Source organism: Zonotrichia albicollis, chromosome 5 (genome assembly GCF_047830755.1).
Source record: "Zonotrichia albicollis isolate bZonAlb1 chromosome 5, bZonAlb1.hap1, whole genome shotgun sequence".
In the NCBI taxonomy this organism is placed as follows: Eukaryota; Metazoa; Chordata; class Aves; order Passeriformes; family Passerellidae; genus Zonotrichia; species Zonotrichia albicollis.
The window spans coordinates 63,458,034-63,474,771 of record NC_133823.1 but is presented as its reverse complement, the minus strand read 5'-3'; the positions used below and the strand labels follow the sequence as shown (position 1 = coordinate 63,474,771).

Below are 16,738 nucleotides of genomic sequence, written 5' to 3'. Positions count from 1 at the left end.
CTAATTAAAAATGTAGATGGCAAATCCTGTCTTCCTCTGAAATGCCAGGTTGGTGCTATCACTGGACCTGAGGGCAGACAAAATGCTCCTTTGATGAAGGATATTTTCTAGGCTGTATGACAGAGCCCTGGAGAGCCAGCTACAGGGCATTTCAGGCAATGTTTTCCATAACATTTTGCCCTGATTCAGGTCTGCTTAACTGCCATTGATGCCTACTTGTGTGGAAGTAAATCACTTCTAGCATTTCTGTTAAGCCTGAGCTTAACCCTCCTGCAAGCCTTGAACAAAGTCTTGAGCTTGACATGCTTCTCACTGACTGGAAAACTATTATTCTCTCTCTGTCCATGCCTCATACGTGCTGTAGATGTGAAAATGTGGGATCTCATTCACATACCTACTTTGAAGATAAATTAATATCTGTAAAGCATTGAGCTTCTCAGCTATGTAATTTGAAGTATTGCTAGAATATTCGGAGCTCACAGCTTTTTCTGCAGGCCTACCAAAAGAGCACAGAAGGATGGCATAGAGGGAGATGCCCACTGAGGGAGATCCAACCTCTGTGAGCTTTCCCATGCTGCCAGTTTCACCTTGGTCTGCCCCAACACTTTAATTGCCTGCCACCATGAGCTCACTCAAATGCTGCCCTAATACCCTCCTGTTCTGAGAGTTTAGTAATTCTGCTGGGCCAGTGCATCAGGGAAAACCAGCAGTGCACCTCATCAAATGATCTGAGTCATTCTCCATGTATATCCTAAAAGGATTATGACCATTGCTTGTAATTGCTTCTAATAAACAGGCACCTGTCTTTTCCAAAAGATTGACTTCCTTTGCTCAGGGGTGAGGTAATCTGCACAGGTTTATATCATGCTCCTTATTTATGCCCAGCTCCATTTTAAGGTGGATCTCCTTACTCCAAAAAGCTCATAAAATGCCTAACTCTTTTCTTTATTTCTGAAGTTTCAGTGCTAGACAGATGCATGGCTACAGGAAAAGGCTATTTAATGCACAAAATGCAAGGCAATGGCTTGATAACCCCTGGAGCAGGAGGAGAGCTCTCTTGGCATGGAAGGAGCTGTTCTGGGACATGGAGGTAAGAGTTGTGCTAGAAAGGCCACTGCACAAATATGGGATATTGCAAACCCTGGCTGAGAGGAATGGCAGATTTGTCTTTACAAACCAGCTGTGGGTCTGCTGGTAGATAAAAACAGCACTGGGAGATAAAGGAAACAATGGGAAGGATTCCACTGATTGACGAATGGAAAAAGATATTTGCTTTTACAAATAAACTTTAGGTTTGCTGGCTGCTGGAGACAGTAACTAAGGGTTGCAGATCTGCATGCCCAAGGACCTTATTAAATTATACCAGAACCCACGTCCCCCTCAGTAATCAAGGCCCTGCTGGTAGTTTTAATTACAAACTCTCTTTATCATAGGTTAGTAACTAAGCTGTAGGCTTTCAGTCCATGGCAGCATTCTTGGAGCATTTTGTTTTTAAGGCATGTGCTATTCCTATGGGGTTTGTTTTTGAAGAATAGAGACTGCAAATAATAGAAGAAACAATTTAAAAAGATACACTCAGAAGGTCACCAGGCTCATAAAATGAAAATCTGACCTGCTTATTTTCAATATTTTTTCACCAACCAGTTACTGTGCATTTCAGTGTTGTTACCTGCTTCCTTAATATCACAATGGTGCAACAGTAAAGTCAGGCTACAGGAAAAAACAGGACTAAAGTATTTAAGGGCTCAGCCTAATCAGCTTTGGAGATTCCCTAAGTTATGGTGTGTCTGGAGGGTGCTTGTTTTTCAACTCCTAGGAAGAGCCATAGCAATTACAAGAGGAGGGTTTTATTCAAACTAGTGGTTTTGGTTTGAGCTAAATCTCAGTATTTGCCTGAAATATTTAATAGGAATAAAATTACCTAAGTGTTTTGCAGTTAGAGTCAGTAAAAGCAGTAGCATCTAATTAGTTCCTGTCACCAGAGGGCATTGGAGGACAAGCTGATTTTTAGAAAGCACGAGCCCTGTCCCTTCAGTTGAACCAGTGAATATCAATGATGCCAGTGAACCTGAGACCTCCCTCTGGACAGAATAAAAAGGAGCAGCTCTGGCAGAAGCACTCAGGATTTGCTTGGACTGCCTCACTTGACTCAAGAGTAGTTCTTCAGATTAGCAAGGAAATAAAACCTGTGCCTGGAAATAGCAATGGGAAGTACTTACTCTGGTGCCAAAATGGATATTTCAGTTAGCAGAAAGACATGCTGTCCATTAGCATCAAACAAGGAGCCTCTCTGTGCATTATAAAAACTTTTAAATGGGAGGCAGCAGGCCAAGCGTCCCTCTTCTCTTATCACTGTATAATAATGATGCTAATTTATAAACTACAACTGTGGCAATTTATGCCCCACATCAGAGCCCTGAGGGGATGAGATTGTTGGTTTCAGGCAGAGAGTGGTGCTGCTGTGTGGGCATCAAAGGCCTTACAACCAAAGGCAGGGATTCTGGTGCTCTCCTAGCAGAGTCAGCTCCACACCCTAATAACATTCCAGGTTGTATCAGGTAATGGTTTCACTTGGATTATAGTTGACTACCTTGTTTTTCCTTTAGACATGTATTTTTTTTAACTCCAATTTTTGCCTCGCTTCATTGTTGAAATGTGCAACCACAGGCAAGAGAAAGAGGGAAAGCAATGGGGTGTATTCATTTATTTGCTGTCTTAGATTCAATGCCTTGCCAACTATGCAAAATACAATAATCAATGTATGGATTTTTCCAGTACATCACATATTCAACAGCACATCTGCCATCTAAAAATGCTAACTTGTCCATTTCTGTTTAAAAGGCAGGTGGTCTCAAAAGAATGAGTATTGAACATTGTCACATTGACATTGTTTTGGATCATGGGGAAAAGAAAGGAACAGAATTAAACCTTTACAGAGAAGTTGTTCATGAAGTTTAAAAGAAAATGGATCTGACATGAATTCATGAATTGTGTTGATACCACAACATTTTGGTTGATAAACCAAAATTTATCCAATTGCCTTATTCAAAGTTTATAATCTGGAAAGACACACTTTTTCATAAATACTACATCCTTGATATTTTTATATAATTAATAGAACAAAGTCAAAAATACAAAAAGCATAGATTTGACTAAGAAATATGAATAATACGTATTTTTAGCACTGTTGTTAATACTTTCACTAGTGTGCTTTTAGCAGTAAAACTATTTCAAGAATGCCCAGTTTTTAATTTATTTTTAAACTAAATTTTTGCATTTTAAAGTCCATTAAAATATTTTTCTCCATATAGAATTATTGGTTTAATTTCAAAATAGACAAATGTTTGTAATATTAACCTTTTGGTTTATATTAATTGCTCATTAAAGAATTGTGCCCTCCCTGCTCTCCTTCAGGGAAATGTGGGATTTAAAGTGACAGGTAAAATCTGAACTAAAATCTTCAAATAATGTTGAGCTAGCTGTCTTTGTTTTAAAAGACAGCTGTCTGCCAAGGAAAGTGGGAACCTTCCTGTAATGGAAAAGATGACCCCCTTCCTCCAAATTATTATAACCTTGAAACTACAGGGTTTTCAGGCAAAGATATGGGGAGAAGAATGACAGTTCTTCACTAGAATATATATATACATATATAGATACACACATACATATGTGTATATATGAAGAGTGAGTAGTTATAGCTATAGTGAGTGGTTACTGATGTTTCCAGGGCTGAGGGCTTGGGGGTTGACCAAGGGGAGAGAGTTCATGGGATGCTAACAAACACCTCAACCATCGCCTCTCCAAGCCAGGCAAAGACTGGAGCACCTCCAGCTAAGAATCTGCCAAAACCACACTGCTTTCCCCAAGCCAATCTGAAGGGTATGCCAAGGTGTTGTCTCTTAATCCACATCCATTTGCCGTTTCCATGACAACAAATGGGAAGAAAATTCCTTGAAGAAACCTAACCGCCAGCACTAGCAAATGCCAAAAAAATTAAATTTTAATTAAGAAGTAACATCACAACAATGACCATAAGAAATTTAAAATGGACACATTTCCAAAATGATCTGAAATGCTTTTGTTTCCTTTTGAACATTCCTAAATCATGTATAATGCTGAAACTGTACAACCTGAAGTACATTCTGATATTCTCTGATATTTATGGTCACACTGTGCTTATTTCAGGTTACACGTGTTTCATAACACTGCTTATTCAGTCATGCCCATGGATTGCAATGCACCCATGCTCTATCCATCAGGGCAACTAAGCACAATTTATATGTTGATGCACTTGAAAGTTAAGATAGTTAATAGGAAATGCTACTTCCCTATCTGCTTCTCCCGATTCTGTCGGATAGCCATTCCCCCACCAATTTATGTATTTATTGCTCCATTTATTTTCTCCAGTCATTTTTCTTTTAGATTACCTCAGCAAGGCTTCCTAAAGGAACAGTATCTATCAGAGAAAATGGACCAAAAGGTGAGCCTTGGTCCTTCCCTGGGGGAACAATGGGTTACAAATCTTGATGGGGTCTGTCACATATTTGGAGAGCAGCATGTAAATTTGCCATTGACACACTTTTGGTTCTTTTTTGCTTGGTCCTTCCTGAAAGAGACATTGACAAATAAAGTGTTGTCACGTCTGCAGTGCCATGGGCAAGGACTCCTCCGTGTGGAAGCAGCAATAAGCAGAGGGGAGCAAGGACAGGAGTTTACAGATGTTACTGATTGCACAGACAAGAACCAGGCCACTGAGGTCCAGGACTGTGAAATGTGTAAGTCTGGCTAGGCACAGGCAGAAATGGGACACTCTGTTTCATATTGATACAACATATAATAATAATAATAATAATAATAATAATAATAATAATAATAATAATAATAATAATAATAATAATGCAGTTTCCCCACATGCATCCTCTTACTCCTCAGGAAAATACCTAATGGATTTTGCAAGATGAGGGGCTTTTTTCTGTCAGGAGAGAGAGTGGAATGGAAGGAAATATGATTGCTGTGTACAGCAGGGAAAAGTGCTGCACCCTCATCTCAGAGGCCCCAGAGCTCAGTGGAAGATACTTAAAACTCTGCCTCTGAAGAAGATGAAAGTAGTTCCCTTTCTGAGAAAGGGAACAGAAAGCATTACCTAAAAAAAAAAAATCTCAACTCAATGCCACCTATTTCTGCATTCCCTGTTTCAGAGCTGACTAAATTAACTATATCAAGAAACATTTGGCTCGTTCAAAGAGTAATAAGGCCTTTCTGCAACTGGAATGGCTTTTACCCTAAAATCTGATGATTTATCAGCAGTTTTCTGTACTCTGCAATATCATGTCTCTTTGAGTTGAGAAAGGCAACTCAGTCAGCACAATATGTTGGCTGATTCAGACAGGGACCATGGTGAGGACAGGGAAATTGCACTCCCTTGTTACCTGGTTTATTTCTTGAGAGTATCCACATGAGACTTACCAGGTTATGAGTTGAACCGACACTGCTCCAATTCTGTTTCCACCAGAAAACACAGAGGAATTTTCAAGATGAATAGGACTGAAAACTACCCCTGGCCAGGCTGTGCTCATTCAAGGATTTCAAAGCACTCTTCAAATCTCTTTTCAGAGTTTCACAAAACTCCTGATTTGCAAAACTCCTGAAATGCAAGATGTCCCTTCCTTGTAGGCATGTAGTGCCTCAGAACTGAGCCTTAATTTCTGTAAAGGACTTAATTTCAAGGCCTTTCAAAGGCCTTAATTCCATAAAGCCATTTCAAAAAGGCTGTCCTCAATAAGGCTGGTTGTGGGAAGGTTGGATCTTTAAATGGATTCAGGATCACCCCCTAACTGCTTTAGGCTGTGATTTGCAGCTGTCTCTACTCAGTATGAAGATAAGTGGGTGGATGTCGTACAGGCAATATGCTGCAGAGCTGTGGTCAGAAAGCATCTCTGCATTCTAATTGTTTATAAATATACAAACAATAACTAAATATACTATCTAAGTGGTGTAGCAGAGGGCAATGGCAGATGTGCATCTGAGGCTGGCCCTGCAAAGCATCCCTAAAACAGAAAACTAACTTTTCCCTGGCATTCCAGGCCTTGTCACAAGCTTGGCAGTCACAAAGGGAATAAATCCTATCTAGGGCTGAAAACCTGGCAGTGTGTAACTGGCCAGAGCAGGCATGAAGCTCTCCAGGTCTGTCCTGAGTGACCACCGTTGGTTAAGTAAAGAAAGGCCTCAGCAGCATTTTCACTGCAAGCTTAGAAAACACTTGGAGTCTGGCTTTTTTCTCGTTTGGAGAAAAGGAACAAAGGAATCTGTGTGTCTTATTTGGGGCACCCACAAATGCAAACCAGAGAGACTGAGCTGGAAGTGGTGAGTTTGGAGGTGGAAATGGCAAACAGAAACACCCTGGAAGCTTTATCTCTGCTCATGGAAGCGTTTTTGTTCTGCAATCTCAGTGTTAGACTCCTGAAGGGGACAGAAAGTCATTCAGAGCAGCCTTTTTTAGGCATATGTGCACCTAGACACGAGAACCACAAATTGAGGTGGTTAAGGCAGACTTGCTTACACTGGGTTTTTTCACTTCTGAATGTAAAACCTTGTATGTCTCAATTTGGGGCTGAAAAATAGAAGCACTCAGAGCCAGGAACCACTTTAAAAAACCACCAATAAAACTGTATGTCGCATACACTGGAATGCAGTGACCATCCATTAATTATGTAGGCATGCTACAGAAGCACAAAACGATATCTGCTTTGACCGAGGAAGGAAGTGCAGAAATGTTTACAAATCCTTTCATGACAATAACCATAAATAACAAGCAAACAGCGACAGGAACAACTGCTTCAGTGACATTGCTGCCATTTGTTGTGCCTGCACCAGCAGACAGTGCGAGGCAAAACCGTGTTGGAGGAGAGGGAAAGAGGTTGCCAAGCAACACGAGACCCCGTCCAGGGCATCCCTCCCCTGCTCAGGAGCAGGCAAAGCTTCCTGTACAAGTACTCTGGAAGCTGAGCTGGCATCCATCGGGGAGAGTGCACGTGAGTGGGGCTTTCCTGGCTGGAGAGAGAGATGGAGGAGCGTGGTGGAAGGGCTCTGGAGAGGTTTTATTCTTTTCAAAATGTGTCCATGTAAATATGGCACTCACAACATCAGCTGCTTGGGTTATTTTTCTCAAGGAGATGACATCCATGCCTTGCACTCCTGCCTGAGAGCAGCATGACAGTACTGGATGGAACATCATGAGCCAATTCTTTCCTGTCTCATACACAATATTGATAGAGGTGACACAAGGCTGCAGTTCAGGGAAAAATCCAAACCTCTGTCTACTACTGTATTTAATCCCTCTGAATTTGCTCTGCTGCTGCCATCATGCAGGAGTTCATCCCCAGAGGATGGGGATGACAAATGGGATCAGTTTGGTAACACTGCCACAAAGCAGGGACTCTGGACAGGCAGACCTTAAACTGAACTGGATGAAATGGGCTATTTGTCCTTCCTCTGAAACCCCACACAAAGTACATATGAAAAGATACAGACATGGGTTACAAATGGTATTTAGGGGGCAGAAAGAGGGAATAATTGAAGGAATAAGCATATTTTCTTCCGCTTTTACTTGTCTTATAGTTCTGATAAATTTAAAGCTGAGTATGACCCAGTGCCACACAGGCCCATGTTCTTTGTAATGTATTGCTGAAAAGCAAAGTAAAACAGGACAAACAGGACAGACTTACATCTGCTCAGACACCACCAGTGTCCTGAATTACATGAGATTTCACTCCTCAGAACCTCTGTTCCTACCTCCTTTTATGTCAATCTTTGCTGGATTTTATGTGTGTCACCATCTTGAAATTTGCATCTTCTGAATAAAGTCAGAAAAAGAAATACATCTTCAATGTCATCTGGCCTTAAATTGTTTAGCCCTTGTGTTTTTAACTTTTCAAATGACCAGCTCTTTTAGAGTTTTCCTTCACATTTATCTATCAGTAAGGTGACAATGAGTGGTTTTTTACAGGTTGTTAGGCCAGGCCATGCAAATTAATATGCATTATCATACAATGTGACACAGGTAGCAGCAACTCAACAGGCTTTTCAAACATATAAAATATTTGAGAGTAATGTTCTTTGAAAGCCTCCTTTGTCCCACGTTTTCAGCGTAAAGGTATTGGCTCAGTAACCATAAATGCTACCTGAAGATGAAAACAAAAAAAGGCATACAAAGGCAAGTCAAGCATGCTTTGTAACTACCTCAGTCATATTTAATTTAGCCTGTTAGAATTGAACTACTTGATACAAGGGAAAGAAAAGCTATGAAAATCTTTACTTACTCATTACCCTGTGCAAAATTACTTATATTTATTTCAAACAATCTCATCTGCTGTAACTGTAGTTGTAGTGTATAACAATAATGAGATATACCATGCATTATGACAACTTGTTAGATAACATGACTCATTAGACACAGAAGTTTGCCTAATTCCTTAAAAAGAAATTAATTCAGAACCGTTGAAAAGAGATATACAAACAATATATTGGTGGGAAAACTGATAAATGTGTTATAGTCCTTGCCATAAGAAAATCTATGATGTGCTGTCTGCGCCTCGGCAGAGTAATCCAAATTCCTCTGGCAGCCCCAGTAATGCTGACACCAAAACTTGCATACCAGCAAGTGTGGAGATAAGTGATTAACATCACATCAATGAACTGGAATTCCTGCCTGTCTGTGCTGCACAGCCATTTGATTGAGGATTATTTGTCCTGTTTATTTCCATGTAGTTGGGATCCAGATCCATGCCTAAGTTTAAATGCCAGGAAAATATTTTAAACAGCTTGTATCAGAGATTTCAAAAATGAGAAATTTTAAGAGTACCTAGTGCTGGCTTGACAGTACTCCCACTGGATATGACTTTAGCATTAATTTTGGTGGCACCAAACAAGGCCAAAGATGACTCTCCTTGAAAATCCCACCCACAGCTCTTTCCCTTTCCAGACTAATGTTCTTTCAAATTTATTCTGCAGAAAAAACTGTGTGGAGTTTTACCCAATATTCCTGACTGGCTCTGGACTGCAGGATGTTTTTCAATCAAGGTAAATACTTTCTGCTTTTATCTTGGACTGACAAGTTTTACATAACTTTTTAAAATGTTGGGATTATCAGGAAGTAATTGACTGTAGACATCTTTTCCCCTGCTTTTAATTAACACAGCCTTCCTAGAAGAACACTCAGTGACACTGAAATCCCCATGGCATTTCACAGAGCCCCACCAGCTTTCCCTTCTCTCTCCAAACCAGGGAGCTCTCATAGAGTAAAACTTGGGACAGTTATTATTAACCCTTTCCCAACTAATGTTTTAGAAGCATGAAATCTGTGGGCTGGGGAAAGGATAACCAGCTCATGTCCACATTCCTCTCCTTCCTAAACAACTTCTCCATTTCTCTCTGCTCCAAACCATTACTTTTTTGTTTGGGGCTTTCTTACAGTCCCATCTCCACTGCAAATCCAAAGAAGCACCACTTAAGTCAACAAAATTATATGAAATAACACACGTGCTCATGGACAGACACTTGAATCAGGGAAGATCACAGCAGCTAGCCAGCAACACAGGTGCTGTCACATGTGAGAAATGAAACATCATGACAACCTTCCCTTGAAGTAATGTTTCAGCTGTGTCCCACAGGTATATTTACAGGAGTTAATCCAGCACACAGTGAAAGCTCTATAATACATACACAGAGGTTCAAACCACAAAATTAACAAGCACTGCTTAGTCCTGGATAACACAACTGACCTCCATACCCTGCCATCAATCAAGTGGAGGTGACTTCATACTCTTCCCTCAGGGAGGTCAGAAAGCTGACTTTACTACAACTTCCTTCCCTGTCCTTGGATAAAAGTTGCTATATAAATGCAAAGCAGGTTATTAACAACATAAACAGGATTCTCTTCCCAAAACAAACACCCCCCTTAGCACAAACTGCCATAATAATACAAAATGACAGAGCTGGGTCAAGCCACAGTGCTTCTACCCACTGTCCTGTTCCTGGGATAATGACCAAACTGGGGGGATTAGGATTCCTGTCCATTCTTGAGATGTCCCTTTGAAGGAATGCTTTTGGATATTTTTGGGCAGTCCTACATCCACCCCTATCTGTAAACCCATAGAAAGAACCTCTTGCAGTGACTGTGTAAGAATACTTATATCTCTTTTGAATGATTCTTTCCCAAGGCAACTTCCCAAGTTATGGGTAGCTGTAAAAATTCCCAAAGCAATTTAACTAGAAAACATAACTAGAGTGGTTAACTGTCTACAATCCTCTTTTTTTTTTTTGTTTTCCTCCACCATATTAATATTTTCTTTCTTAGAATTAGCTTCCTTTTGGGGTATGCTGTACAAGTACTTCCATGGTTCTGTCCAGTCTGTGAAAGGAAGGTAGGAGGTTCCCAGCTGGATGCAGGTTAACAGCTCCAGGCTGTGGTCTGCAGTTGGGCTGAGAGCCAAGGGCTGGCAGTGAAAAGTGATTATACTTGAATGCAATGGTCTGGCAGCCCTCAGGGCAGAGGGCTGGGTGTTAGAGCAGAAGCCCAAGTTGGGATGTGCATGTGCTGCAGGCCAGGAGAGAGAAGAGTTTCGATGCTCACCTTGTGGGCACGTGCTTTGCTCCAAACTATGTAACGGAGCCAAAATACAGACTAGAGGAGGTCCAAAGCCCATCTGATTCAAATGGGTCCTTCTTTGCCTCTGAAATTATTCCAAGCTTACCTGTTATAGTGCTTTGATGTTTTACCTTCTCTTCTCTCCTCTTCCTCGCCTTACCTCCTGTCCCCATGTATGGACAGGCAATACATGTCCAACATGTCCAACAGATCTACGTGCACGTTCCTAAAGGCTTCTGACAACACAATTCTCACACTGTTGTACTGGTAGGTGATAGGGAATTACCCTAAGCCTGTGTCTTTATCCTTCTCCAGTTTTCCTGTTTTCTCCGACTTCTCTGTCCAGCTACGCGTTTCCCTTCTCCCTCCCCACCTTGCCTCCACCTTGTTTCCCCCCTGGAAGCACCTCCCCACTCCCTATTTTTGCTGATTCAGACCAACCTGCATGCAGCTTCCCTCCCCTCCATGCAAGATTGCTCACTGAGGCGCAAGACATGATCCATATACACCAGGTATATGACTCATATAACCATCTTTTATTTGTTTGGTTGGTTTTTTGTTTTGTTTCTTTTGTTTTTTGTTTTGTTTCTTTTTCTTTAAAAGCAACATCAGGTGTTTTTCTATGTTTTCAGACTCTGTACAGGTCTCAAAAGGAAATAAGTAATGCTTAATGTACAAAGTAAAACCAGAAAACTAGAAAAATCTGAATAAAATGGAGCAAGTTGCTGTCAGGGATACAGTACAAATTAGTAATTAGATGTCATCTGAAGTGCAATACCACTGCAGTAAGGATGAGTCAAGGAATGAAATAAAAATACTCTATTTTAAACAAACAGTATATATATATATTTATATATATATATTTATATGTATATATTTTACAGATAGTAGACCCAGTGATATCTGTAGAATTGTAAAAACATATTTACAAGTGACTTCTTTTAAAACATTACATGTACATCAGCACCATAGTAAGAAAGAAAAAAAAAAAAAACAATCAACCTGAATCTAATAAAATCTGTTCTCTAGTACTTGATCCCAGTGTGGAGTATTTGGAGGAAGCCTTACAAAGACAACAGAGACTCGCCTTGACCACCATTCATCACCAGGGCCTGTATCTCCCCGGTGCACATGGGCTTGCTTGGTGGCTGTGTGGTGGGTGCGTGTTTCTGTTCCCCTTTCCCCCTCTGTGCTGGGAGGTGAGCCCTGGTGGGCTCCTCCCAGGGTCTGCCTGTCCCTTCCAGTCTGCCCAGGAGATGCTGACCCACAGGATGAACCAAAAACTCTTCTGGTGCTCCCTTCCACTGAATCAGGGCCCAACCTGGCTCCTACTGAAGCAGCAGGCAGCTAATCATGCTCATCATCCTCAGCAGGAGCTGGGATTGGCCCTTGTGCTGTATTTTATAAAGGGGTCAGCTAAAAGAGATGAGATTAAAGCCATTTTAAAAAATGTAGCAGCCAGGGCAGGTTGGATTGGTGGCTCACCTTTAGTACATTAAAAATGCAGCTTGTCCTGCTGCCTCACAGCATTCAGAACAGGTGTTTCCCCCCACTAGGCAAGCCCAGCAAGGGAAATTGCTCAAAAGGGAGCCTCAAGGGGGCACAGAGATGGTTCCAGACTCATCTGCTCTCCCTCTTTAATGTGATGCCTGTCTGTGCTCCACGGGGAAAGGCAGGACATGAAAGTGCCCAGTGCCAAGGCCCTCAGCCTCCCTGGAACTCAGGGGCTCAACACTTGGCACTGCTGTGGCCAGGGAGAGCAGCGTAAAGGGAGGTGACCAGGAGCTGGGGAATTGGGACTGGCACTGGCACACTGCTGCAGAGCACAGCTCACGGCTCTCAGAGGCCAGCACTGGGCCACAGGGTGCTACAGCTCTGGACTGTGGGTCATGTTAACATTTTTTAGATGCACAACTACATAACCTGACATGCAGCCCTCAGCTGAAAACACTACAGAGGTAATAGGTTCCAGAAAACAGCCTCCAACTGCAGTTTGGGAACCTGCTGTACACACTCAGAATGGCTGGTGACTTCAGTGTTGTGTGAGATCTATAACAACTTCATCACAGGTCCAAACAGTGGAAACAGTGATACATCCTTATTATCTAAAACCTTATTGGGGCAGATCCCATGCTTGCAATTTCAATTATTTTACCCACTCTTGAATGTTCTTTACAGTAGTCCCTCACTGACTCCTGTTCTTCAAATACTGCAGTGAATTTTATTCCAGCAAACCAGAGATATTAGACCAAACATCTGTTTAAAACTGAATGTACCACATCAAGAGCCCAGACACCGTGGGGTAGTGCTACCTGCCAAACCTGGGCTTTTCAAGAGGGGAGGAGAAGGTCTTCCTGTGTGCCAAACCCTCCCTGTGTGTTTTCTCATGCCTGTTTTATCCTCCCCTGCCTGGCCCTCTGTGGCTTGCCTGAAAACAAAGCGCAGCCAGCTCAGCTGGCTTCACACTGCAGGAGCAGGAGGGGAAGGGAGGGAACTGAGAGCACCCTGGGGAGGAAGCAGAGGGAGGCACCAGTGAGGAGCTCTGCTAATGCCCCTTGGTTCCTCTCAGCCCTTCAGCAGCCCAGAAAAGCTGGGCCATGCCAAGTACTCTGGCTTGGGAAACATTATTTAAAGTCCCAAGGGGACTGAGCAGTTCATTAAGTTAACCCAGCACTGGGCTGTCCCCAGCAGCAGTCACATAATCAATCTGCCCTCACAACACTGCCAGATTTATGTTCTTCTGCACTTGCAGTGGGGTTTATCACTGTGCAGTGAAAACGGTGACCTCCCTGTCACTGTTTAGGTTTGCCATGTGAGTGTTGTGCATTCCCTCAGGACAGCCCAGCCAGCCCCATCGCCTGGCCATGGCTGCCCCAGACCTGCTTGCCCCATTTCTGACCAGGGCTGTGCAATCACCCCTGAGTGTCTGCAGGCTTTGCTCCCAGCTCTTCCTTCTGCTTCCCTGGAAGCTGCAATGTGCACAGTCAGAAGAGATAGGACGTACCAGGACCCACCTCACCACTGTGCAATGATGCCTTGTTTTGAGTGGGGGGAGAAGGAATCTTCCCAGCCACACACATCAGCTGGCTTTTCCAGTTTCTCCATTCTGACACACACACACACACACACACATACACCACACAGTGGGCACTGCCACGCAACAAGGATTGCTTGGTGACAGTTTTGGGATGTTGATGTTTTCATCGTCCCCTGAATCTTCCAAAGTTGGCTACAGATCAGCTTGGTTTGCACAGTTAAAAACAAAAACACCCCAAAATAACCCCAAACCAACACAAAAACCAACAATGCAGGGATGGGGAGAACATCTGACTTCCTCTTTGCTTGTTCAAACGTAACAAAACATAACCAAAGCTCCAGACTGTACAATCCCATTCACTGGGGGTTTCCAAACAACTCATCAAGTTCTTGAATCCACTCATCCCCTGGTCCGCTTTTGATAATGGAGTCCACAAGGTCTGTGCCTTCTGCTAAACTGGAGAATGACCCCCCTGCTCCTCCATTACTGTAGTTGTAAGATATGTCCTGAGTGGGATTCCTCTCATAGGCCGGGCCTTGGCTGCTCTGAGCAAAGGTTCCAGCTGGCATTTGCTGCGTTGGGGGCTGGCTGAAGCCCGGCATGGCAGGCACCCCTTGGCTCATTGCTGGCATCCCCACGGGCCTGGCCTGGCTGCCTGCCTGCTGCCCGGGCAGGGGCTGCAGCAGTGGCCTGCCCAGGGCCGGGTTCATGGCCCTCACGGTGCCGCTCGAGTCCATGACAGTCTGGCTGAGGCCCTGAGGGAAGTGCTGCTTGGGCACCCGCGGCCCCGCTGGCACGGCGTACGCAGTGCCGTTGCTGAAGGGCCCCATGTCGCCACTAGTCCTGCCAGGTACGCCGTGCAGGCCTCGCTGCTGCCAGCTCTGTGCTCCCTGAGGGACAGGCCCCATCAGGTTCTGAAGTCGTGGCGCTTGCGGCCTCGGCAAGCCCTGGCCCACAGGTCCTTTCATCTGCTGTTGATGCTGGGGAAGAGCAGAGTTCACCAGCATGTTCTGACCAAAACTTCCAACCATTCCCACTGCTTGTCCAGAGGCAGCCTGCCGTGCTCCCTGGCCCGTGCTCTGCGCCAGGTTCATGCCGCTTTGGTTTGGGTGCTGCAACACTTGGCTCATGCCCGTGCTGATGCTGTACATTCCTGGCTGGCTGGCAGAGGCGTTGCTGTAAGGAGTCACTCCCATATCCGACTGGCCTGCCGTGGTCAGCAGCGTGCTGGAGCTCTGGGAGGCACCCATGGCCATCATGCTTGCGTTCTGGGCCATCATTCGGGATGTTCTCATGCTCTGCAGGGCTACCTGGTTCCTCACAGCCACCATATCCTGGGGTGAACCTGCACCAAAAAGGGAGGAAGGTAAGGAAAAGCCCACAGACCTGCAAGTCTTAATTAACACACTTTTGCATAAGAGACAATCTGTAGAAGCATCCTCAGCAGCACTTATCTTCTTCAGCTACACCTAATTCAGCTTCTAGCAAGCAAACAGAGAAACTTCCACTGGTCTTCTTTGAAGCAGCTGAACTTCACTTTACCATTTGAAGCTTTCCTTTAAATATCTCCATTGTCATTCAAAACTAAGCCTTGAAAATGGAAATGTCAGTCTCAGAAGGCCAATCAATTCTTTTAATAGCTCAGGAGGCATTAATGAATGGATTTTCTATAGCATAGCTACTGATTAATTCTATGGAAAGAAGAAAAATCGGGTTTTTGTGGACATTTAAAGCAGGGAGAGTGTATTAGTGAATCAATACTATAAGCACATTTTACTTCACCTTAGGCCAGTGATGGGAAACCAGAAGATCCTAGCCTTGTTAAATTCCACACCATGACAGATAACTTAACCATGCTTGTGTCTTACTTTCAGGGGTAGGGGAGAGCTATTGATTTCTGGGAAGCCAATATGCTTCTATATTTACAATCTTTAAATAAAGACAGTTACCTGGAGCTCAGATTACACCATGGGTCCATTGTGGATTTGAGTCACTACCAAATACACCAGTCAGAGTCACTAACTAAATAGTCAGATTCTGCAGATTGGAGTCACTGACTAAATACAACACTCGGCAGGTGAAGCTCAGAGTATCTGAGGCACACAACTTCTGCAGGCCCAAATGTTATTAAATGCCAGGTGTAAATATGAAATCATTGCTTAAGGGTTCTGAACCGTACAACAGAATCTGAATGTTCTTAAATCTGCTCCTATTGGTTGTCCCTCAGTGGCAGACAACAGAACACTGGTCCCTGTTATTGATATTGGCTTGGTTTCCATGAGAAACAGGTGGATAAAGGAAGCACCATTTCTATACATGTAATTCTATTATATAACAGAGGATGGCTACAACTCCATTTTCTGCAGCACCACAAGCTTCTGGTGGATGCTTTTAGCTCCAGCACACAGCTGGAAATGAAACATTTTGTAGCATGAAGTGAGACCATCTGGATCTCACTGGAATAGGCCGTGTGTAGTGGCAGCTTTTACTTTATTCATGCTATCAAACTGCTTTCTTAATGATTGGCACTGGAGTTCCCATTTTTCTTAACTTAGATCAGCTCCTTTCATAATTAGAAAAAGTCTTTTTATGATGACTTGAGCAAGTGCTTAAGATACAGATAATGTAAAAATCTTAATGCATCTTTAGCTATTTTTTAATTGAGAATGGCAGTTGAAAAGCTCCAAAAGAGTCACTAACAGCAAGAGGCTCACATACTACTTTTGTTAACTATTGTACATGGCATAAGTGACAGGAGATCAGACAAGGAGTAGTTAAATGAGAGTTGCAACAGATGCCAAGGTTTTAGGCCACCTTCTGGTCTCATCTACACATAACCTACTGCACTGGATTACATTCATGTGACTAAAAAGGAAGAAATGGTGAACTATTTAAATTAGTTCGTTTATGAAAATGAACTCATTGCTCTGTCAGATTAGCCTAAACTCTTCTCTCTTTATTTTAAATAATACGTGCAAAGGCAGTGTTTCAAAGAAGCATGAATGCAGAGAGATTGTATGTATGCATCTCAGTGGATGGCTGTGCACTCATACTTC

The 16,738-nt window shown here is 43.0% G+C and overlaps 1 protein-coding gene across 6 annotated transcripts in view; it reads right to left on the bottom strand.

The window, feature by feature from the left end:
- Positions 1 to 11,159: 11,159 nt before the first annotated feature.
- Positions 11,160 to 16,738, bottom strand: part of MAML3 (mastermind like transcriptional coactivator 3) — a 159,745-nt gene continuing 154,166 nt past the window's right edge. For all 6 annotated transcript variants that reach the window (XM_014270709.3, XM_026796510.2, XM_074541880.1 and 3 more), the window contains exon 5: positions 11,160 to 15,027. In XM_014270709.3, coding sequence (XP_014126184.2) covers positions 14,039 to 15,027 — 989 coding nt within the window. In that variant the 3' untranslated portion in view covers positions 11,160 to 14,038. The remainder of the gene's footprint in view (positions 15,028 to 16,738) is intronic.